The sequence below is a fragment of the Toxotes jaculatrix genome, chromosome 20, assembly GCF_017976425.1.
Source record: "Toxotes jaculatrix isolate fToxJac2 chromosome 20, fToxJac2.pri, whole genome shotgun sequence".
Lineage (NCBI taxonomy): Eukaryota > Metazoa > Chordata > Actinopteri > Toxotidae > Toxotes > Toxotes jaculatrix.
In genome coordinates this window covers 20,305,855-20,327,488 of record NC_054413.1, presented here as the reverse complement: position 1 = coordinate 20,327,488, position 21,634 = coordinate 20,305,855, and the positions used below count along the sequence as shown (strand labels likewise).

The window sequence follows — 21,634 nt, the reverse complement described above, 5'->3', positions numbered from 1 at the left end:
CATCAGTTAATCCATTTTAATAGATTATACAATCAAAAACAGGGAAACAAGAGTTAAGTTGAAGGATAAGTGTTTGTAACTCAGGGCTTCAGTAATGCTGACCAGTACTGTTCCAAATGCTATCAAACCCCGCGTCACAGTCATTTCCCTCCTTTTTGCACAAAAATGGCAACAAGTGGCCGAGGCTGACGGACGTCTTCAGCACTGACTGTCTGATGGTGGTGAGTTAATGGGACTCGGCTGGTTATCGTAGTGTGTTCACAGTTTATATCTCAGAACTATTCAAGTAAAATTACTGACGTGGAAGAATTCCTTTGGCATGCATGACTTTCCCCTGAAATAACTCCTGACCCTAACCCTCCACGGCCTCCTTCTGTCACTCTGACATGACACTTCTTTGTTGTTTCTTCCTTCCCATGGTCTCTTTTGAGCGCTGTGGCTGTTGCATAGAACTTAAACTGCCATATAATAACAGTGTCAAGAGACGCGTGCCATTCCCCATGAAAATATATGGATACTGTGACAAAGTTACAAGGAAACTGACCTGGACACATGGCTTACTGACATTATTAGTTGGTCACTGTCCATGTAGTGTAGTGAGGCTGGCAGGATTCTTCTCCATGACTGTGTTATTTTAATGCACGGAGTTACAAACCCAAGCAGAACCCAAGTTTTACAGGAAAAAAAAAAAAAGAATAGAAATTTGAACATGAGCTTTTTCCCAATAAAAATAATTTCAACATTAGTAATCACTTTTAAAAAAAATACATTAAATTTGCATTTACATACAAAATGAAAATATCAAGTAAAATATGTAACACCCCACTGCAAAAAGTGACAGGGGACAAAAACAAAACATATAGTTGTACAGGTGCCACTGCTGCTGCAGCACCTTCGTATATCAGCCGTATGAACAGTCCAATAACTCTGCATATTTACTGTTGTGTTAATTAACTGCATAAATGAATCCACTCTGAATCACAGCTACAGAAGAAAATGTACCAAATATAAAGCAGTTTCATTATAGCAGAGGATTTTCAGCTTTAGCTCACGCTGCCTCTGAGGGTCTGAGGAAAAACACCACTCCCACTGATGGTAAAGCAGATCCTCATGACAAGAAACTGGCAAAATGAAAATGTTGAGCCAGAGTGAACTATCACATATTTTAAGGTCTCTGGGTTAAGGCGCAGAAAAGCTTTTACTTGTTTCTTGCATTAGAAGACGCTTACATACACACAATGAGAACAAAGCAGACGTACCGTTTCAGTTTGGATAAAGCATGTAGTGCATTCACTCTCTCTACATAGACACTCTTCTTTTATATGTTAATAATTAATGACCTTAACTGCAGTTCATTTAACTGAGATCTACCAAAGTGCATGATGCATAATTTGTGTTTGATGTAGAACGACTCATCCCCTCTGTTGGTTATCTCCATGTTTCAGAGTAAGGCCTCAGTCATTCATCATCAGTTATCAGTAACCTCAGGCTACTTTTAGTGGAGACTTTATAGGTTAAAGCAGGAAGGAAAAGAGCTGAATTTAAGTTCATATTAAAAAAAAGGCATCAAATGGAAATAAGACATTGCATAAGAAGAGTTGACAAAAACAACATCTCTGAGAAACAGGACAATCATTTGATCTGTCTCACTCTTTAACCTGTGTAGTTCTGTGGTGTAGGATATCACACGTACGATTCCGACCTCAGTGATATCAGACTGATGCACAGACACAAACTTCTCCATTTACATTCAAAGATGATTCTGCTGTTTTATCTCACGAGCCTTTCTTCTTTAATCTATCGACCTACTCAGAGCAGGAAATCATGTTTCCAGTTCACTTTCTGAGGAGCTGTACATCAGTGTGACGCCACAGGCTCACGGGTTTACATCATTTACATTTGGAAAAGTAAAACAAACCTTTACTGACGCAGGCGAGGCTTTGTGCTTAAGAAGAGCTTAAAGGGGTCGATTCATAAAAGAACACAGGTGAATCTTCTATCGTCTTCTACCTGTTGGTCGACTTGACGCCATTTGTCAGTCGCGAATTTGATCGACTGTTTTGATTTGTGACGTTCAGAAACGCACTGACAGTAATGTCCTCTGTCACGTCCCTGACCTCAGGAAAACTAAAACAGTGCAGACGTCAAATGTCACTGACTGATTAACCGTATAAGAGCTTGGGATGGAAGCTTGTTGCTGTTACATTATTTTTTTGAAAATTAAAATACCATAATTGGTCTGTGCTCTTTTAAAAATCCTTGAAACCCCAGAAACTCTGTGATGTTTGTATGTCTGTGATGGCCTTTAAGAACAGAATCGCACGTCCTCGTCCTCATTAAGCAGATCTCTTCTCTCCGTCCTCGTCTCATCTGTGTTTTGTTTTTTTTTTATTTGTTGGTTTAAATTAGAATCTGAATAATGACATGAACACTTGTAGGCTGTGGGTGAAAACGTCTTCATGAAAGTGCCAAATGATTCCATTCAGTTAGTAAAGAGCAGTCACAGACTTTAACAGGGCCGGGAAGTATTACCCAGCTACCTTCCCCACAATATAGTAACAAGGAAATAAATTCATATTATACAAAAGAAACTCTCTGTGGCTTGGTGTGCATAGCATATATACTGAAGGCATGAGTTTCCCTGCTTTACAGCAGGTCTTAGTGTCATATACTGTTAGTTATATCTTGGGTCTCCACCCATTTATGAACTGCATGAGTTTCTTCACCTGCAGTTTGCTTAGCTTGAAGTCCTCAGACAAAATCTCCTCAGTGAGCTGCAGGAGTAAATTCCCATCAATCTTCTCAGACACAAAAAGAGAAACAATGTCGTCAGGCAGGCCGATGAATCTCAGAGACCTGGACACCTCTTCGATAGACAGGCCAGCCAGGCTGGACGGGGGCTGCCACGGTGCAGTGGGAGAAAAGGATGGACAGCTAGTTAATGAGTTAGAGATGGAATAAATCTCTTTGGTGCTCTGCTCCTGTTGAGCAGCTGAACAATCTGAAGCTTCCTGCTTGCTGTCACAGACTGACCCCGGCGGTAAGTCTGTGTCCTTCTCTGCGGCATTTGGTTTTGGCGTTCTCGGGGGTAAGATGGGACAAGAGAGGCTCTGCTTCGTGTTAGATTCTTCTATTGGCTTGTCTCTGTACATTTCTGAGTTGTAGCTTGAGGATTTGGTGCAGAACTGATTCAGAGTGGCGTTCTGCAGCCTGAAGTCCTTCCCGCTGTGTGCGTGCTCTCGGCCATCAAAGTCAACCAGGCTTGATGTACAGGTTTTTGGGGTGCTGGGGGATCTCTTCCTGGGGTAACTGTAGTAACTCCGACAGCTGGCTGGTAGAAATTCCTCCATGCAGTGTGATTCTCCTCCACTGAAGTTATTTGGCCAAGACAACCTGGAGGACATCCCATCTGACGGCAGGCTACCACTGGGCAAAGCAGCGTTTGGCTCAGTGCTGCTGGATTTACCCCAGTTACAGGGGTAACACACGTGGCTTTGCTCCTGCGGGTCGGCTGCTTCTTGTTCACATGCTCCACTTCTGACAGAAAAAAAATGATTTAGTGTTAGGACAGTGAACTTGCTGCAGTCATCATAATGATTTAAATATGTAAGACTGAACTAACACTCGACATCTTTTACAGCTGGTGAAGGATGTCGGTGCAGATGCATTACTTTTAATCTGCAGTGTCATAAAGACTAAACAGACAGAGCTGTACGATACAGAAACAAATTCAATAACATGTCTGTGGATTTCAGGGGGCAGCTGAACGCAGCAGGAAAAAGCACACGGACAACGCGACCATCTGGGACGGTGAAACCAGAATAACACTGTGAATCCTCACTTCTGTCAGAGCAAACACAGCCTCCTGATTTCTTCTCTGCTGGTGTAATTAGGTGTACCTGTTGTCACAGGTGTGTAATGAAATGCTTCCATTTCTTACATGTTGTGGAGACCAGAAGAATAGTAGGACAGGGTTGGACTTGGAGACCGAGTCTCTTGCTGCCGTGGCTTTGACAGGATGGGCACCGACGGCATCTGTTTGAGACTTCGTGGAGGGATTGGTGGGGCGTTCAAGAGACGGCATTCTTCCTTCACCTAGAAAGGAAATGACCTGGCATATTAAGTTTTTCCTGTAAAACTGCGGGAGTGAGACACTGCTTTAAGATCAAATCCCTAAGATTTCTCATACTATTTATGGTTTATCTTTGCTCCACTTGGCAGTTTTGTTTCTGCATCTTTTGTCAGGGTCAGATTGAATTTTTGTGAGAAAGCACTGAGACAAGGAGTCGTAGCTGCAGTGAGCTGTTAGACACAGGCTGGAAGTCTCCAGCTCTTCAGCAGATAACCAGCTGTGGCCTGCTGCTGTGTGGAAAACCACTCGTGGTGTATGAAGTAAGAAATCAGTTGTACTGATTACTGACTGACTTCTTTATGAAAACACGGTGAGTTAGTTTGGTTGTGCTGTAAACTGATACACCAGTTATCTATCTGTATTGTTGTATTTCTGACACTGTCGCTGCTCCAGGATCTTAAGGATCACATCTTTAAGAATAATGGATAATACTCACAGCTTCAGACTTGGGTGGGACCGGTGGTGGCGTAAGAGAGACATCTGAACTGGTTATTGCCCCAAGAGGACAAGTGACTGGGTATGAAAGGGCTGCTGTCGTACCGCAGCCATTGTTGATGCCCCGGATTCCCTCGCTTAAAGAGGGTTTTGGGATCTGACCTCTCAGGTGATCCAGCCACAGCTCTTCATAGGGAACATCTGGCTTGTTGAGTGACGGCTGCTGGCTTGTGCTGTCCAGCAGCTCAGGGAGAAAGTGTTCGCTTTCTCCTGAGTCTGAAGGAATGCTGTCCGAGGGCAGAAGAGCCCAGTCTCCACACAGTGTCATACAGCCCTGCAGGTTGACCTCACTGTTACCGTGCAGGTTGCTGCCATACACACACACAGAGAGTCGGTGGAAGGACTGGGTGAGTTCATCCCGGGCGTAAGTTAAAGAGCTGGGAATCTGCATGTGGCTGGGACACCCGTTGGAGTTGCTGCTCCCGCCGCTGCTCCCGCTGCAACTACCGTTCCCGCTGCCTTTCTTAGGGCTCTTACCGTCGTCGTTCCAGTCCGTCCGCACATCGCGGACAGCACGAGAATAGTCGTCTATGTCAAACTGCTCCTGGCAGAAGGAGAACCAGCGATGTACCATTGTGTCTAGCCACAGCTCTCCTTGCAGCAGTTCTTCTGGAATAATAAATCTAGGCATGGCCATGTGAAAGGGAAAATGGATGGGGATAATTTTGTTGCTTCGCAGAATGCAGCACACAACCACGGTCTTCGTCTGAATGTTGACCAATTTGTAGCGATGGCCCTCCCGGATGAGATGGAGGTCATGCTGGTTGCGAGGTGGACTGCTGGGTACTGTGACATTGACTGGGAGACGGGTTTTCTCCACAATGTTCCTGATGGTGTGCTCGCCGTCCTGCATCTGAAGCTCCAGAGGACTGCACGTGCTGAACCTGCCTTTACACTGGAAAGGCAGGCTGATGCTCTCGTTGGTGCGATGGTTCATGCAGATCAAGCAGGGCATCTTGCCTCGGCCGATCTTACTGATGGAGTTCAGCTTCCCGATCTTCTTGAAAATGGTGTTAAATCTTGATTTTTCTTTGGAGGTCTTGGCATAGAGGATCTCAGCCTGGCCCATTAGTGTCAGCTCATCACCGGTGCTTAGTGTAATGTTATAAACCTCTGTGTCTTCATTGCATTCCCCTGAAGCCATCTGTGCAAAGATGACATGGAAAAGTGTAAATCATGAGGCTGCTACACAAACTGACGCTAACAAAGACAGACACTGTACATTTTCATGCTGCGATGGCTGAAGTAACAAGCAGACTTGTTTAAACCTGCTTTGTGGATCTCTATTTTCTGAGCTTCAATTTAAGTAATGCGTTTTTAAGTAATACAACAAACCCCAAAAGCAATCATAATAAACGCTTCAACAGATAAAATATACCTTAACATTAAAAGTGATTTCCTCCATGACGTATACTCTTTCAGGGAATGCTTTGGCCACCTCCTCCACGCTGTTGAAGTATTGTACAGGCTCCTTGACATCTCTGTCCTGCTCCAGTAGCTTAAACTGACCTTAAAACAGAAAATGCATATCATTGCAACTTACAAGGTCGAGCAACCACTGAAGCGTCACCAGGATCTGAGAGTCTCAGGGCTTTCAATGCATTAACCTCCAGAAATTACCCCTTATTATATAACCTTCCTTATTCATATAGGTTTTTTTGTCAGATGCTATTAATCAATGAGTTTTCAACAACCATAACAGTATAGTTTTTTCAGATTTTGAACAGAGAAACACAGATAGTTTATCAGAAGACAATATTAGGTAAACTCAAGAAGCCTTGATGCAGATGTCTCTCACCTTCATAGTGTACTGGGATCTCTATTTTGGGCCCAATGACGTAGTGTCCCTCCTCCAGACTGTGAGCAGTAATAGTCGTCCACTGACGACAGGAATGAATCAAGAGGTAGTCATTGTCTCTGAGCCCTTCAACCAACTGACCTGCAGGAACAAACGCAAACTAAACCGTTTACAAAGCAGAACACTGACTGCAGCTTACATCTTACAACCCAGGAAATACAATAACCAAGGTCCAATATACATTAAAATATCAAATGCACACAACATTAACCACATTTCCTGAATAACTTCTTAATAAATGCTGCCATTTTTACACAATTAAGGTTTTAAATTAAAGTTTAGAAGTCATGACGCATTGATAACTTTCATGTAAGGTGAAACATAACATGCAAAAAGTAAAATTCACAACATAAAGCTGATAATGATTGATGTTAACATGTGACCATAGTGATCAGCCCAAACAATTACACATCATCTGTGAGGAACGACATGGTGACTTTTGTTTATGTCACTGGTCACCTGAGCCTGATGACTAATGCCCTAATCCATATCTGTCTATAACACAAGCACTACAGTGTAAACATACAAGACGTCCCCACAACTCTGCAGAGCAGGCTTAGCAGAGTGACAGAAGATTGGACCATAAAGAGCAAACTACTACTCAGTGCTGATATCATAATGGCTTATTATCTACATACATGTTATACTCAACATGACCCTGACACCCAAGTTACAGTCATCTGCAGCTTTGTTTAGGTTTATCGTCATATAACTTTAAATACATCTTTCTTAGGACCCAGAAAGAGATTAAAATGAAATAAAATGAAAGATTTTTTTAATTTAATTCACCGTCCACAGATCAGGTAATCAACCTGCCACAACTCTGCCCAGAGTTTCTCTTAAAAATGCTGTACTACGCTGCACATGCACCTTAATAACAGTAATCACTGTGTTGTACTATTGAACAGATATCTGATGCATTCATATCTTGTCTCTAACATTTAGCATCTTTGCTACCATGACAGTCGTTGTTTTTACTCTAAAGTGTCGGTTTTAATGACACGGTCAGAGTGACAGGCACAGGACATGTACAAAACAACACTGACACCAACTTTTTTAACGTCAACAAGACGATTCTGTTGGGAAATGATTGAGGCGCTGAGAAAATCGAGCGCAGGTTTGTCTTTAAAACGGCTGAGTTTACCCTAGCCGCTAACTAGCTGCTAGCTACCGCTGGACTGCACATCAAAAACTTAGCAGTGTCAGAAAGTTACTAACCGTTATCCAGCTTGGCAATCTGAGGCAGCCTATAAGCACTGACAAGTTGATCTAATGGCAAGGACGTCGTGCTCCACGTAACGTCTTTTAAATTGTTGTACAACATTGTTCCAAGGTCCATTTTGCTAGCTTACATTAGCCAACTGGAGAGCTAACCTAGCTGTGTGTAAACACGGTCACAAAAGGCTACACTAAGCTAACCAGCTTCACAATATATCAACTCTCCATCTACAGCTTTATGTTTGGCACATTTCTTATTGATCGTCGCATATTCCCCTTCTCATCCTCCTACATATCATTGGATCTGTGGTCTTGTAATGTAGACGAGCCATGTTTGTTTAGCTAGCGACGGTTGCACCACGGCAGGTTAGCCACATGAACAACGGAAACACGTAATTTACGCTTTTAAAATAAGAGTTTTATGTAATTTTGGCTACACGTGTTATCACGGTTAACAACACAAAAAAACCATGTGATACCTCTCGGTGAGTGCATGGTATTAGCTAATGGGAGCTCTTTGCTAGTATCTACTGGAAATTTTGCGTTGTAAAGTTGTAAAACTTATGCTGAAAAAAATAAAACTCTTCCAAAATAAAACACCACCTGCTGCTCCACTTAGAAGGCTTATAAATCATCATGGAAAAGCCACCAACTTCATCCTTATGTGTGTGTAGTTCAGTCCTTATTACACTTTCTGTCTGTCTGCTCTATCGTCCCTCAACATTTCAGTTTCCCTCTGAGGAAATGATTAATGTAAAGCACCCTATTTATGATGTATAAAGGAGGGAAAGTCACACAGACACACATTTTCTATCATCAACACACACAGAATTGCTACACAGCTGCCAAACAGTCACATGGGGAAAAAACAGAACAATCATTGGGCCTTAAATCTTGGTGGTGCTGTGGACATAAATGTACCAACAATGACAGAGTTATCACACTTCCTGATCTCGCTGGTACAAATCAGAGGAGCTTCCTTAATCTGGTCTGTAGCTCAGTGTACTCCTAACAAGCGACTATGTCTTTTGTGGACACTCTGCGCCAGTGGAATGAGGCTGTCACCTGTGTTGACAGACAGGATTTGACAGAAGCGTTCAGGATTTTCCTGTCAATCCAAGAACCAAACTCCAAAATTTGTTTTAACATAGGCTGTCTCCATCTTCTGAACAAAGACCTGGATGCTGCTGAAAAGGTATGTCTGACCTTTGTTGGTAAAATGCACGACACAGCATTACACACAGTTACGCTTCAATATTCAGCCCCTAACATTACTCATCAAAAAGTAAAATCTTCTGTCTGTTGCTGATAAGACTCAGACGTATTTTACTGTCTGAAAGTGCAAGTCACTGAGAAAGAAGAAGTAGGATTTGTTTCTCTTTTCTTCAAGAGGAAGTCACTGTGTTTTCTTTATTTCTCAGGCCTTTGATTGCAGCATACGTAAGGATGAGCATTTGGCTGTCGCCTTCTTTCAAAGAGGAATCACCTTCTACAAAAAGGAGAGGCAAGAAAAACCACTCACGTCAATAAAATGGCCACGTTCCTTTTGCACATTTAACAGTGATTTGAAAATATTTAGTAACAGACACAGTATGCTTTTAGTATGGCAATGTTTGATTCCTCATCACATTATTTTTACAGTTGTTTCATTACATGCTGATTAACTGGTTTATTCTTGTTCAAAGGTATGAGGAGAGTTTAGGTGATTTCCAACAGGCCTTCAAAACACTAAGAGGAAACCAGCTGATAGATTACAAAGCTCTTGGTCTCAGATACAAACTCTATGCCTGTGATGTGAGTATTTAAAAGCCCCTCAGTCATTTTGATATGCTCTTATTTTGTCTCCTACTGTCAAACAGTGCAGAGACATGGAACACATTATTCTGAACACTGTTTAATCTGCTTTTATTTGGCTCTGTTGTTGTCAGCCAAAAACAACAACAACAAAAAATAATCAGAACTCCTGAATCCTAATAACCGAGGCTCAGCCGTTATTCTCAGTCCTGTGGTCTTAGTGGGGATTTAAAGGTCTGAAGGATCAAAATAATGACAGCCTCCTAATACAGTATTAATGTTTCCTGCCACAGGTTCTCAACAATATGGCTCTGGTTGAAGCTCAGCTGGGCAACTGGGAAAAGGCCCAGGAATGTCTTGTGAAAGCTCTGGACTACAAGACAGAGACCAAGCTCAATATCATTGACAAAGCTCTGCAGTCAACCCTGGTCAGTTATGATGTGGTCTCTGTTTCCAAGATGCCATCTTTGGATCCATGAGAAGATTTTTGTAACATACCTAATTCAGTTAATCAGTATATTTAAATGTAATTATATTGAAGAAATTGTGGGTATTTAGCTTTTCTTGAGAAGTTTTATTTTGTTAGAATGGATAAAGGCCTATTTTAGCTACGAATATTTGCAAATGAATGTACATCAGGCCAATGCTACTCTGAAGCAGGTGGAGGGTCAAGGAAAAGGCAGGGCAGTGATAATACAACACATAAGACTACGTGCACATACGATGTTTATTAGCACTGAATTAGAATTTAAAAATTGAAATATAAAATTCCTTGTGATGCAATTTCACCAACAGAAACAGAAACTTTTCAAACTCGTCGAGTTCCCATCAAAAGTGCTATTTAAACCAAATACGCACTATGTTGCTGAGCTGGAGAAGAAGGACTACCTGGGCAAAGCAAAGGTAATACTTCACCTCACCACACACCACTGCATTATTCAATTGTGTGATGTGAACGTCATTACACTGACTCATCCATTCCAGTGAAATGTCCATCACTCAGTCACTGACCTTATTTTTAGACAGTGTTTGGTCTTAGAAGATAAATCTTTTAAAAGGTAAATACATCTGAGATCATTGTTGCAGTAAACTGATAAAATTGCAGAGTGATAAACAGTAAATGACCTTTTCTTTGTTTTATCTTCAGGTGGTTGCCTCTGTGGTTCCTCAGGACAACTTCTCGGGGTTTGCTCCATTACAGCCGCAGGTACTGTGTTTGTCTTTGGCAATAAAAAATCTGTCCTGAGCAGCAGCAGCATATATATATAAAAAAAATATGACATGAAATCACTTTAAAAAAAGCTTGATTGATCAGTTGATGGAACACAAGCTGCATTATAAATGAATGGTAATGTTTATTGGTATAGTTTACCCTGTGAAGAGCTCATAATGGGAAACTAAACTTTACCACATCACAGACGACTGTAATTTTCTTTTTTAATAAATAAGAAACTTGCTGTGATGCTGTGCTGCACCATGTTGGTTACAGCTACATTTGAAGTTGTCTCCAGCAGAATGTTGATGTTTTGTATTTACATCTGATAGGTTCAAGATGGTCCACTTCGTCCAAAGGAACCTGAGGTTCTCAGGTACAAGTCCAGTCCCACTGGTATCACTTTCAAACCACATGATTACTAAGCATCCATCACCCACGCTTCAGTGTCTTCACAGGGCTTTGGAGGGAGAACCACACACTGTCCTGTTTGAGTTTGTTCCTGAGACCAGCGATGAGTTGGCCGTCGTGCCGGGAAATATTGTGTTTGTGCTGCAGAAGGGATCTGACAACTGGGCGTCTGTGATCTTCAATGAAAGAGTAAGACTCTGTACATCTACAGACTTTTCTCAGGGTGGTCCTGCATCTGGCGCCTGTGTTTTTCTTCTTATGAAACATGAACATTACAACACCCCTCAGTTTATCCATCACCATCATGTCATGTTACAGAGGGGACTTGTTCCTTACAATTACCTGGAACGTTTGGAGATCTCACTGGCCTCCAAACAGAACGAGGTAAGGAATGAACCTCACTTTTTGTTTCCTTACTTTGTGTGTGCTACAGTAGACTGAAGTCATGTTAATCACTTCTTTTAATTTTAAGAATCATTTAAAACAAATTTTCCATAAGCTACAGAATTTTAAAATGGTCATGTCAGTCTGAACACATACACAACATCCTGCATACCCTCAAACATAGCATCCTCATTTATTTGTATTTTGAATGGCATCACTTGGATGAACCAGGGACAGGGAACACGTGCTCCTCCAAGTCGAGAACCACCAACCAGACCTGAAAGGAAACAAGGTAAACAAGGTTTTTTTTTAATGTGACACAATAACTGAGTAAACAGAACTAACTACAGGCACCGGGTGATAAATACCACTGTATTTGACCAACCTTATATTTATCTGGAAAAACAAATGCAGTAACAATGGAAGATGCATTTCCAAATCCAGTCTGATCCAATACAAACAAAACCCTTTTTCACATTTTCTGTTTAAGGTCCTACTGCAGCTGACAACAGCAGTGGAGACGCACAACGTAAAGTACGCTGAGTCAAATCCCTGATTTGTCCATTGGACGGATTTTCCTTTGATTTCTGTCACAACCTGACAGTTTGTCCTTTCATCTTGTCCAGGATCCTCGGCCCGCTGACAATTCATATATTGTCAAAGTCCGTTTCACATTCAACTTTGCAGTCTCGGTACCAGCTGAGTGTCCCTATGTAACGCTGATTTGGAAAATCAGTAGGAAACTGAAGGTCCCTTCTGCTGCAGTCACCTTGAGGTACAGTGCACATTCCAAACAGTTTTCAGTTCCTCTGTGTTACTGCTGAGTACAAACTTCAGTCCTGTCTTTTTTAAATTTAGTTTAACCTCTGAGGCTGATGAACAGAGCGTGATCAACGCCGACACAGAAATGGAAAGTGTGTGGAGTCGTGCCAGTGGCCGACGGATCACCCTGTGGTGTAAGACCAAGGAGGTAAGAAGTGGTCGTCTCCTGCTGTGCATTGTTATATTACGTCCTCACATAATAAAAACTTACTCTGCTTGATACTGCAGCTTCATAATAAGGGGATGAAAGTGATGCCAGTATTTCTGACTGAAACCTGCTCATAACTTCTACAGTTTTCCTGATAATTTATACTCCAGTGTGCGAAAGATTGTGTTCCAGCTTGAGCTCTGATGAAACAGAAATGGCTGCCTGTGTGTGTGTGTGTGTGTGTGTGTGTTGTGGTTTTAGCAAACTGATGGAAAGCCACACGGCGAGATTCACTTGGTGGCTCTTCATTCCTTTGAGTCATCAAATCCAGAGGATCTCAGTTTTCATCAAGGGGACAGGATCATGTTGCTCTCCAGAGGTGAGACGCGATTCTTTCCTGAATGTGTAGAAATCCTGTGATTTGGCCAAAAAATGTGATTCTAATTCATAACTTCTTTTTCTTCAGTTAACCAGGACTGGTTGGAGGGACAGTGTAATGGGAGCACTGGTATATTCCCTGCATCCTTTGTGGAAGAAGTTCCTGTGAATGGCCAGTAAAAGAAGTGCAGGTACTGGTCAGGTGTTTCTATCACAACCACTTTCTAACCAACCAGGTCTCTGACTGATCAGGGCCCACACAGTTTTTTATTATTAAAATATCTTTTCCGTCCTTTTTCCTCGTTATACGAGTGTAACAGGTCGTAACTGCTGTTCTAAATCATGGGTTCGATTCTGTGATTCAGTAACATGATAAAAACTGCTGACATATGTTATTGGTTTATGAAAACTTTTAATTACATACAATTAGTGATTACAAGTAATATGCTGCACAGGTGCATCTGTAGAAAGTGATGATTGAATAATCTGTTGAAGACTTTGTGGATTTCCTGTTAAAGGATCATGAAGACGTTCCTTCCTCTTCGTAGGCAATAGCTATGCCTCTCCTGCCCTCTACTGCCTTCACCACCGGTGTCTCTCCCAACTTCTGCTCTAAGCCACGCCAGCTCCGCTCCGCCAGAAAAGATGCTGAAAAGACGAAGCAAAAATGTGTCATTCATTGAAATATGAGACATTTCTAAATGTCCTTCTGCGTATTTAAGAATAAAACATTAAGCTGCAGAGTGTAACAGTCGTTGCATGTGTGCACAATTCTGCAATAAACTTGTGGATGTGTGGAAATTAAAGCAAACGGTTTCTTAAATTCAGAATCAGAACTTTGTGACTGGGCCATACCAGCAGAGTTTGTGTTGGCTACAGTCAGTGTCGGGTTCCTGAGGACCACCGAGGAGCCGTACGAGGACTCTGCAGGCTCACTGAGCAGCAGACTGTGGCTTCGCAGAGCTCCGGTGATTAAAGACACGTCAGTGTCGTCTGCCTCCTCCTGCTGATCAGCCAGAGGCACATGACTCTGTCCACCTGCAGCGAGTTTCACATTTCAAAAAAGAAAAAGCTGAACATGGCAGAGGACTTGAAAAGTCTTCCTTACACTGCTGATGTTAAAACATGTTTGGCTAAGGAAGATACAGAACTACGCTCGTTTTCATTTCATTTCTTTAAAAAGCAAACCCCCCGAATGCAACACGCTCCCCCAATAAAATATACAAAGCTCGTACAGTTAATTTTACCATTAATATGAAAAAGTGGAAAAGCATAAAACAGGTTGAACAGAGCTGATTTCTGATGTGAGTAAATCCCAGACTAACCTGGTAGGAGGTGTCGAAAGTCTGTGACGTATTCGTCCGACCACTCCCTGTTCTTGTTGCAGGCCACCTCCATTTCAAACGGCGTCACCACAGGTTTATAGAACTCGCTGGAGTCCAGCAGTGAGTTCTCAGGACATGCAATCAACACGAAAATGTCAATTTCAAGGAAGTTTGCGAGTTTGGGCACGTTGAGTTTCCCCATAGCAAACATGTAGCTCTTCTTCCCAGCTCTGCGGATGGTCTCCTTCAGCTGCTGGATGATGGTGAGGTAGTCTGCCACCCCCAGCGTGCCGACCAGGATGCCAACCACGTTAGCGTCTTTGGCTCTTTCTATGGCATAGTATCGCTTCATCAGTGCACGGTTAATGCTCACTGACTCAGTCCTCCCCGTCATTGTTATGGGGTCAAAAGAGCAAAATGAGCAGCGATTCCATGTCATCATGAAGTTTCGCAGGGCTGCTCCCTCCTGGCCCACGTAGAACATCCTGTAATCTGTTATGCTTGAACCACTTTTCAAGGAGAACTGCCTCCCAAACTGACAAATGACCTGGCTGCTGTCTTTGTCTGACGGACAGGTGTCATCATGTTGTCTTTTAATCCGACCGTGACTGTAACACTGCTCCCCTTCGACAACAAGCTCCGAGGCAACGAGGTTTGGATACTCTGGAGACAGAAGTGTCACAAGATCATCTGGGAAAAATAGAACATATAAGTCGTGTTCAGTTACTGAGAGAGAAATGGTTTACAAACCTTTATCGAGCTAAGATGTGCAGTGATGTGACAGATCTTTGTGGGATGTCTTACTTATAGCATGAGCATAGTTAACATCGTAGAGGATGATGACGTGACTCTGTGTGTCAGGGTAGAGGTCTCTGAAGGTGGAGGCACACTTCTCCACATCCACCGCTCTTCTCTCAAACACGTACATCAAGGGCAGTCTTTTCGAGGGGCTGAGGCAAGCTCTGCCGTAGTGCACAATGCAGTCGGCTCCGACGTGTTCTGCAGCCACCTCGTCCACACAGCAACTGCTCGAGAGAGTTCAGTAAAAATATTCACGCAAACAAAAAGTGCAACGCCTTTATTAAACAGACAGATCACATTAAAAAAAAAAACATCAAAACCAAACTTCAACACGACCCCGAGCTCAGGCGTATCATATTGAATAAATATGATACGCCTGAGCTCGGGGCTAATGAATAAATAAGTAGAACTGCTATAAGCTTAAAATCCTTATTTACCAAAACACTGTTACAAAAGATATTATAAATTCAACAGGATGGTGCTGAGTCCTAAACCTGGTGGTGTTTAAACCTGGTGTGTTACCTGCCGTAGGACGTATCTCCTAAAATGAATGTCTTGACATTACTGTGTCTCTCAATCTCCTCTGCGACTGCAACTGAATCCACCAGCAGCTCATCAGGAAACTGCAGAGCAACCTGTGAACATTAACCAGTGAAGACAAAGAAACCGATTTTTTAACAGCTTAAATAACTGACAGCTAATCCGAGACGTTTTATCTGTGTGATCCTTAAATACGTCTGGAAACGATGAAATAATGTCTCCACCTTCTGAAACTGATGCTGACTGATGAAGTCGCAGGTCTTCTTAATCTGATACAACTCCTCAAGCTCTTCTGGAGGAGTATTTGTCTTCACTGTGACGTCCACCACACGCTGAATTACAGTTTCTGAGCTGCTGCTGAACGCGTCGGCCATTATGGCATCAGGTCAACAGTTCCTGCAAATACACAACGAACGGGTGATCAGCATAAAGTAACAACATATATTGTTAATGTTGAAGTTTGCTTCCAATATGGCAGTGAAGGGGAAAGTTAAAGGAAACTCAAGGTCCAGAACTGAGCGACCAATTGTTTTTGTTTTTTTCCATCACTTGTTCTTGTGAAAGTGATTTAGACTGAGTCTGAGTCAAAGCGTTCAACAGACCATGTCCAGCTTAAAACCCTCACATTTATACTCATCAAACCTGGATTTGATCAACAAGCAGACACCAGTAACCGTTTAAAACCGGTTTCAGATTTGTGAAACTAGATCTGATCTGATGTGGTCTAGATGGGAAAAACATATATTTGATCTGCTTTCACAAATAGAATAAAGGTTCCATAAACCTGAAGCTGTGCATCAAACAGTCTTTTGCTTCTCTGGGATAATACAGTCAGTTTTCATGTCAGTGTACAGTGGTTTTCAATCTGGACCTGGTCTTATGTGGTCTAAACAGAATCTAAACAGTGAAACTGCCAAACCTGACACTTAGTCTTAAACAAATATTTACACTCCCTCTTTTAAAGTACTCCACATTTGACAAATGTAAATGTTGTGGTTCCTGATGCAGATTTTGTTTGATGTGGTCTAGACTGGATTTTACTAATCTGAAACTGTGTTTTAAACAATTACTGAAGTCTGCTTTTTAATGAAGTCCAGGTTTGATGGGTATCAAAGGCTGAGATCAGTGCTGGACCTTCGCTTTCCCCTCAGACAGCCACTTGAACACTTTCAGTTGTGAGTTTTGCTGTTTTCTAACCAGATAACGACACGTGTGCTGGTAAACACACAGTTAGCATCACTTACCTCCTCCGTTCGGTGTGCTAGCTTAGCCGCTATGACTCCGGAAGTCTCCGCGAGACTTCACATGCCAAACTTTTTATTTATTCACAACTCATGACGGTGTTTAGTTGCTTTACCGCACATACGTATTCGTACAGTTTACTGTCATATAGATATGTGTTGGCTGGTAAACGCGTCTTTGACAGGTACACACGTGTCCGCGGCGGAACCACCAGGACATGCACTACCGGGTCAAATACTTTTCAAATTAAAAGCCTCATCCCAGTTTATTTTGCAGGAATTATTTACTTCAAGACAACTGATTAATACTGAAGACTGAAGACAACTGAATACTGTAACTGATAACACTAACCCAGGTCACTGAATTCACACACACACACACATATACAGTAAATCAACATGTAGAACAGATGACAGCATAACATGAGCTGCTCCCAACAACAGTGCCATCAAAGAACCAGCTACACAAAATCATCACAGAGTATACATTTATTATGCATTTCAGATAACATCAGTCCAAACATCCTGTTAAAATATTAATTGAGAAAACAAAAACCAGAAAGTAAAATATCTGTGATAATATAGTGGTTAAGTGTCCGGTAGCTTATCTTCAGCTTAATATATTTATACATAAATAAAATATCTACACACCATTATAAAAAGTCTTACCTGAATTTTTACAGGTAGACTACTAGACTTCTTGTTCACTGCGCCCACAGTCCAAAGCTTTTATGAGAATCTAATTTTCATTTGATCAGAAAGTGATGGAAAAATCTTCTACTTCTCAGTTTATCTTTCTTTCAGAATATGATGGTAAAAGCATTAGATGGCAACAGTGAACACAAATTTATATTCATCAATAAAATGCAAAAAAAACGAGGTCAGATGTGCAAGAGAATTGGTCTCTGAATGCTGATTGATTCAGTTCAAACAGGCAGCTTACAGGTGAGTAAGGTCAGGTCTGCTCTGACGGCACAGCCTGATGTCCACTGCAGGACATCGTGACAGGTCAGAGCATCATTTGATGTGGATCCTGGGCTTTCTCACCAAAACATCTGGCACATGTTGCTGTGCACTGATAACTGTTTACATCCAGATGCGATAGAAACCCAGGACCACAGTGAGACAGGTGAACACTGAACCTAAAGGAGGAAATGAAAGCAGAGCCCATTCATTAGTCACAGTGACGATTTTTTAAAATGAATAATGCTTAAATTTTTAAATTAAACTAGCTTTACCCATATGAACATACATAATTTTGTGTATAAGCAGTATAAGTAATGTAAATACTGTATTAATGAGGGTTTCAGGAACAAAAGACCACCACCGAGGTTATGACTGCTGATTCAACGACGTGCGTGTTCCATGTCCTACCTGCCAGGTATTTGATAGTATCCAGTTTATGCGACTCTAACATGGTTTTCAAACCAGCCACCTCAGTGTCTATTTTCATGTTGGTCTGAGTCAAATGACGATCTTGCTCTGCAGTCTGTGAAAAAAAGGCAGTTAGACACAGGCATCAGAGATGAGCCTCACCAAAGACCAGCCTCTGTCGGTGGCTGCACATAATGTCGATTACCATCGAGTAAAAATGACACGTGACACGATGGGAAACACGTAGGTGCGCTGCACATTTACAAACCATTTCCATAATTTCAGTTCGCGTTTCCAGAAGCTTCTTCTCATGCTCTGCTTTCTGAAAACGATAAAAAATGTTTTATTTTGAAGAGGAACACAGAGCGGGATGTAGGACAAGACCTCTCAGGTTCACTGTTTATTTATTAATCCATCAACCCTTTAACTCAGAGAGTTTAGGTACTGAACATGATGGATTACTGAATTTCCTCAAACACTTACCAATTCCTTTACACGGCTTTTCTCCAAATTCATGTCCAAAATATTGTCTGAGCGAACTTTATTCATTACATCCTGCAAGGTGACGACACACAAAGGAAATACACAACAAAACCACTGGTTAGTAAAAACATCTCGGATGACAAAGAGATGATGAAGATAAAACCAGGACATGAACTGAGCTGAGTAAATCAGGTTAAGCACTTACAGCCAGTTGGACCCGGAGCAGCAGTAACTGGACCTTAAGTTTCTGGATGTTAAAATATTGGAAATCTTTAGTCACACTAACAAACTCACTGTACAAGACACAGATTCTCATTCATGTTCCAACTTCTGACAAACACGACAAACAAAAAGCAACAAAATCAACAGGCAGCAGTCTCACTCTTCCATATTATCTGGTGTGACTCATTTTCATTAACCTGACTGATTTAATCATCTAATGATCCAACACTTCAAGACTTCAATTAAACAATAACTAATACATGTTCCTGCTTTAAAGTGCATGGACTTTAGTCCACATCAGTTTGTGTACATGGATGTGGCACAGATGCGTCTAACAGGAAACCTCGTACCTCATTCTCTGCCAGTAACGTGGAGAACTCGCTCTTCTCCAGGATTATCATGTCCTTCTTCACAGATGCTATTTTAGACATCACATGCTGCAGCATTATCTCCTGCCAAAGTCACACAACACACACAGCAGTTAAAAAGACAAACCAAGTACCACAAAGTAAAACACTCATGTGGAGTTTCACTGGCTGAGAGAAACAAAGAGTAAACAGTAAACATGTTAAACTCAACATACAGGAAGAAAATGTAAAACAGTCACATCCCTGACTGACCTGCAGATACCACAGGTCTGCTTACATCTGAATTCAGCTTCATTAGCAATACAAGTGTTTTCACTTTCACATAATCAAACAGACATTCGACTGCAGGGAGACTGAGAACAATGTTTACTACTGTGTTTACAGTAAATGACCAATACACAAACCTGTGTCATTAAACAGCCTCACCTGCTGCACCTTGGTTACCATGTCATTATAGATGACATCCATGTTAGAGTTAGTCGTCCTCACCAGCACGCCGACCATCACCTCGGCCTGCTGAGTTGTGAAACCTGTCGATGGAAGAAAATGTTTCTTAATGAGGAAAATCAGCAGAGATAGTTATTATGGTCTCAGAGCGACAGCGTGAGCACGTCCGAAGTTACTGAAAAGACCAAACCATTTTCTTCAAGGAGCCGTACAACAGCATGTGTGTCGAAGAACAGCTTCCGGCCCTCAGACTTCGGGACCTCTGGTTTCACGTCGTACTGGAAAGCTCTGATGGAGGTGCTGAGCTCTGAAAGAAGACGTGTTCAGAAGGAAGATTTTAAACACCACTTTCAGCATCAGTCTTTTTTGCATTACACTCTGTACGTCACTGCACATGTCACTGCACACGTCACTGCACAAATCAAAGCGTTTGTGTGTTTACTCATTGCTGTTTGTCGCACCTTCTGTCAGCACGTGGGACATATACTTAGAACAGTAGTTTCCTTTTATATGTTGGAGCATTATGTTTATATTACATAGTTCCATAATATGAAGGTGTTTTCTCTTAGAACAGAAGAACTGTCGGCTGTTTTGAAACACGTTTAAAAACACAACAATGCCAGTGTAAAGGTGACGGAGCAGGAAAAAAGAGGCTCTGTGGTGTATGATGTAAACACTGTGTGAGATGTGGGCAGAGGTTTCTACTGAAAACATGGAGAATCAGGGTCTGATGCTTCACACGTGTCCCACACTGAGCTGCACGCAGAGAGCTGGACCTGTCTGTGATCTGTGGATTCAGAGGATCCAATCAGATGTGGATCAGATTGAAACCTAATCCAGACTGGGTGCGGACCAGCATTCCCAGGCCAAACGGTTCACACACGAACTGGTGAACACTGAGTTACTGTGTAATACCAGCTGCACATCTGGTCTGTGTGGCCATTACAATGGAGATGCTCTAACACCACCTTTCAGAGTAAATGACCTCAGCAGGACTTTTAATCTGACATGATCCTGAGCTAAGTTAGTGAGTGTGACTGGATGAAGGCTCCTCCTCACTGGGTTTATGGCTCAGTTTAAAGAGAAGCTGTTCTCATGCAGTAACTGTGGACATCATCAACTGTCTGTAAGACCCAGTTACCTCTGACAGACATCCGTGACACAGCGGGGACACGCACTGTCTTCTGTCCAGGAGCTCGTCCCCCTCCCCACGGCGGCGTGTTGACGGCTGTCAGGGTCGACGTGGTCGGGGAAATGAAGCTGCCCCCTCGGTCCTGGGTGGAAGAGGACTCCCAGCGCCTCCGTGGGCGGTTAAAAGCTGAAGGTTTCAGCCGCGAATGACACCGTTTGAACACCATGGTCCCAAACTGCGTCCCGCCGCGAGCGCGTTAAAGTGCAGGGCTGTACTTCCGTCTGAGAATCACCTGGGACCGGATCACCTGAGACCGGATCACCTGAGACAGGATCACCTGAGACAGGATCGCCTTTGACAGCAGCGCCTGAGACAGCAGCACCTGAGACAGTTTCACGGACACTTCTCACCTACTTTCTGTCCCACCGTCAACTCACTGAAACATGAAACCCCCGGACATCCGGTCTCACCTTTCAGATTAAAGTGTGTGTGTGTTTGTTGAGAAAATAGAAAGAATAAAAGATTTTTTACCTTTTAAATAAATTTGTATAAATATGTTAAAACTTGATGTAATGATGAAGTCAATACTGAAATAAAGTCACGCTCCCACAGGACCTGGTTGTGGTCACAGGGGAGGGGGAAATGGCTTTGAGTCCGGGTTGGGCCTGGTTCGGTTTAGCTCTACCAGCCATGAAGGATGGCTGCTCAGTCCACCCTGAACCCTCTCACTGTCTGTGTGAGACGTTACCTTCACTTGGTTTGTTATAAACCATGTCACATTCAAACCCCACAGATTTTCCCTGATTCTGTTTTTACCCGTTTTAAATGTAATTTAAAGGAACAGGATC

The 21,634-nt window shown here is 42.3% G+C and overlaps 4 protein-coding genes across 7 annotated transcripts; 1 reads left to right on the top strand and 3 right to left on the bottom strand.

Moving 5' to 3' along the window:
* Positions 1-2: 2 nt before the first annotated feature.
* garem (GRB2 associated, regulator of MAPK1) lies at positions 3-8,078 on the bottom strand. Of its 2 annotated transcripts, none has more exons than XM_041066020.1 (6): positions 7,704-8,078; positions 6,426-6,566; positions 6,006-6,136; positions 4,569-5,771; positions 3,941-4,095; positions 3-3,537 (listed from the first exon to the last, which is right to left on the bottom strand). In XM_041066020.1, the coding sequence occupies exons 1-6, from the start codon at positions 7,822-7,824 to the stop codon at positions 2,679-2,681; spliced, it is 2,610 nt and encodes an 869-aa protein (XP_040921954.1). In that variant the 5' UTR covers positions 7,825-8,078; the 3' UTR covers positions 3-2,678. The 2 variants fall into 2 exon arrangements, with proteins under 2 accessions (XP_040921954.1, XP_040921955.1); XM_041066021.1 differs by having other exon boundaries at positions 3-3,534.
* Positions 8,079-8,648: 570 nt separating this feature from the next.
* On the top strand, positions 8,649-13,659 carry ncf2 (neutrophil cytosolic factor 2). Of its 2 annotated transcripts, none has more exons than XM_041066086.1 (16): positions 8,649-8,898; positions 9,125-9,207; positions 9,389-9,497; positions 9,791-9,925; positions 10,293-10,400; positions 10,645-10,704; positions 11,043-11,086; positions 11,169-11,310; positions 11,440-11,505; positions 11,737-11,797; positions 11,996-12,039; positions 12,132-12,280; positions 12,364-12,475; positions 12,737-12,854; positions 12,942-13,044; positions 13,402-13,659. In XM_041066086.1, exons 1-15 carry the CDS (start codon positions 8,725-8,727, stop codon positions 13,031-13,033), a joined length of 1,497 nt encoding a protein of 498 aa, XP_040922020.1. In that variant the 5' UTR covers positions 8,649-8,724; the 3' UTR covers positions 13,034-13,044; positions 13,402-13,659. The 2 variants fall into 2 exon arrangements, with proteins under 2 accessions (XP_040922020.1, XP_040922021.1); XM_041066087.1 differs by having other exon boundaries at positions 13,372-13,659.
* On the bottom strand, positions 13,249-16,961 carry dph2 (diphthamide biosynthesis 2). Its single transcript, XM_041066088.1, has 7 exons — positions 16,764-16,961; positions 15,744-15,915; positions 15,502-15,614; positions 14,983-15,203; positions 14,179-14,868; positions 13,709-13,891; positions 13,249-13,501 (listed from the first exon to the last, which is right to left on the bottom strand). Exons 2-7 carry the CDS (start codon positions 15,891-15,893, stop codon positions 13,374-13,376), a joined length of 1,485 nt encoding a protein of 494 aa, XP_040922022.1. The 5' UTR covers positions 15,894-15,915; positions 16,764-16,961; the 3' UTR covers positions 13,249-13,373.
* Positions 16,962-17,234: 273 nt separating this feature from the next.
* mcur1 (mitochondrial calcium uniporter regulator 1) lies at positions 17,235-21,225 on the bottom strand. 2 transcript variants are annotated; one of them, XM_041065879.1, is made up of 10 exons: positions 21,124-21,214; positions 20,796-21,093; positions 19,845-19,961; positions 19,634-19,737; positions 19,190-19,291; positions 18,823-18,864; positions 18,618-18,689; positions 18,403-18,456; positions 18,135-18,249; positions 17,235-17,902 (listed from the first exon to the last, which is right to left on the bottom strand). In XM_041065879.1, exons 2-10 carry the CDS (start codon positions 21,010-21,012, stop codon positions 17,847-17,849), a joined length of 879 nt encoding a protein of 292 aa, XP_040921813.1. In that variant the 5' UTR covers positions 21,013-21,093; positions 21,124-21,214; the 3' UTR covers positions 17,235-17,846. The 2 variants fall into 2 exon arrangements, with proteins under 2 accessions (XP_040921813.1, XP_040921812.1); XM_041065878.1 differs by having other exon boundaries at positions 20,796-21,225.
* Between the last annotated feature and the right edge of the window lie 409 nt (positions 21,226-21,634).

Coding starts and splice junctions, on each gene's coding strand:
- garem (XM_041066020.1), bottom strand. CDS start 7,824: ATGGACCTTGGAACAATGTTGTACAACAATTTAAAAGACGTTACGTGG. Junction 6,567..7,703: donor GATTGCCAAGCTGGATAACG/GTTAGTAACTTT, acceptor TTGTTCCTGCAG/GTCAGTTGGTTGAAGGGCTC. Junction 4,096..4,568: donor TCCCACCCAAGTCTGAAGCT/GTGAGTATTATC, acceptor TTTCCTTTCTAG/GTGAAGGAAGAATGCCGTCT.
- mcur1 (XM_041065878.1), bottom strand. CDS start 21,012: ATGGTGTTCAAACGGTGTCATTCGCGGCTGAAACCTTCAGCTTTTAAC. Junction 19,962..20,795: donor GTCACGGATGTCTGTCAGAG/GTAACTGGGTCT, acceptor GTCTTCTTTCAG/AGCTCAGCACCTCCATCAGA. Junction 19,738..19,844: donor ACGGCTCCTTGAAGAAAATG/GTTTGGTCTTTT, acceptor TTCCATCGACAG/GTTTCACAACTCAGCAGGCC.
- dph2 (XM_041066088.1), bottom strand. CDS start 15,893: ATGGCCGACGCGTTCAGCAGCAGCTCAGAAACTGTAATTCAGCGTGTG. Junction 13,892..14,178: donor CTTTCGACACCTCCTACCAG/GTTAGTCTGGGA, acceptor AACTCGCTGCAG/GTGGACAGAGTCATGTGCCT. Junction 13,502..13,708: donor AGCCAACACAAACTCTGCTG/GTATGGCCCAGT, acceptor TCGTCTTTTCAG/CATCTTTTCTGGCGGAGCGG.
- ncf2 (XM_041066086.1), top strand. CDS start 8,725: ATGTCTTTTGTGGACACTCTGCGCCAGTGGAATGAGGCTGTCACCTGT. Junction 9,926..10,292: donor AAGCTCTGCAGTCAACCCTG/GTCAGTTATGAT, acceptor TTTCACCAACAG/AAACAGAAACTTTTCAAACT. Junction 10,401..10,644: donor ACTACCTGGGCAAAGCAAAG/GTAATACTTCAC, acceptor TTTTATCTTCAG/GTGGTTGCCTCTGTGGTTCC.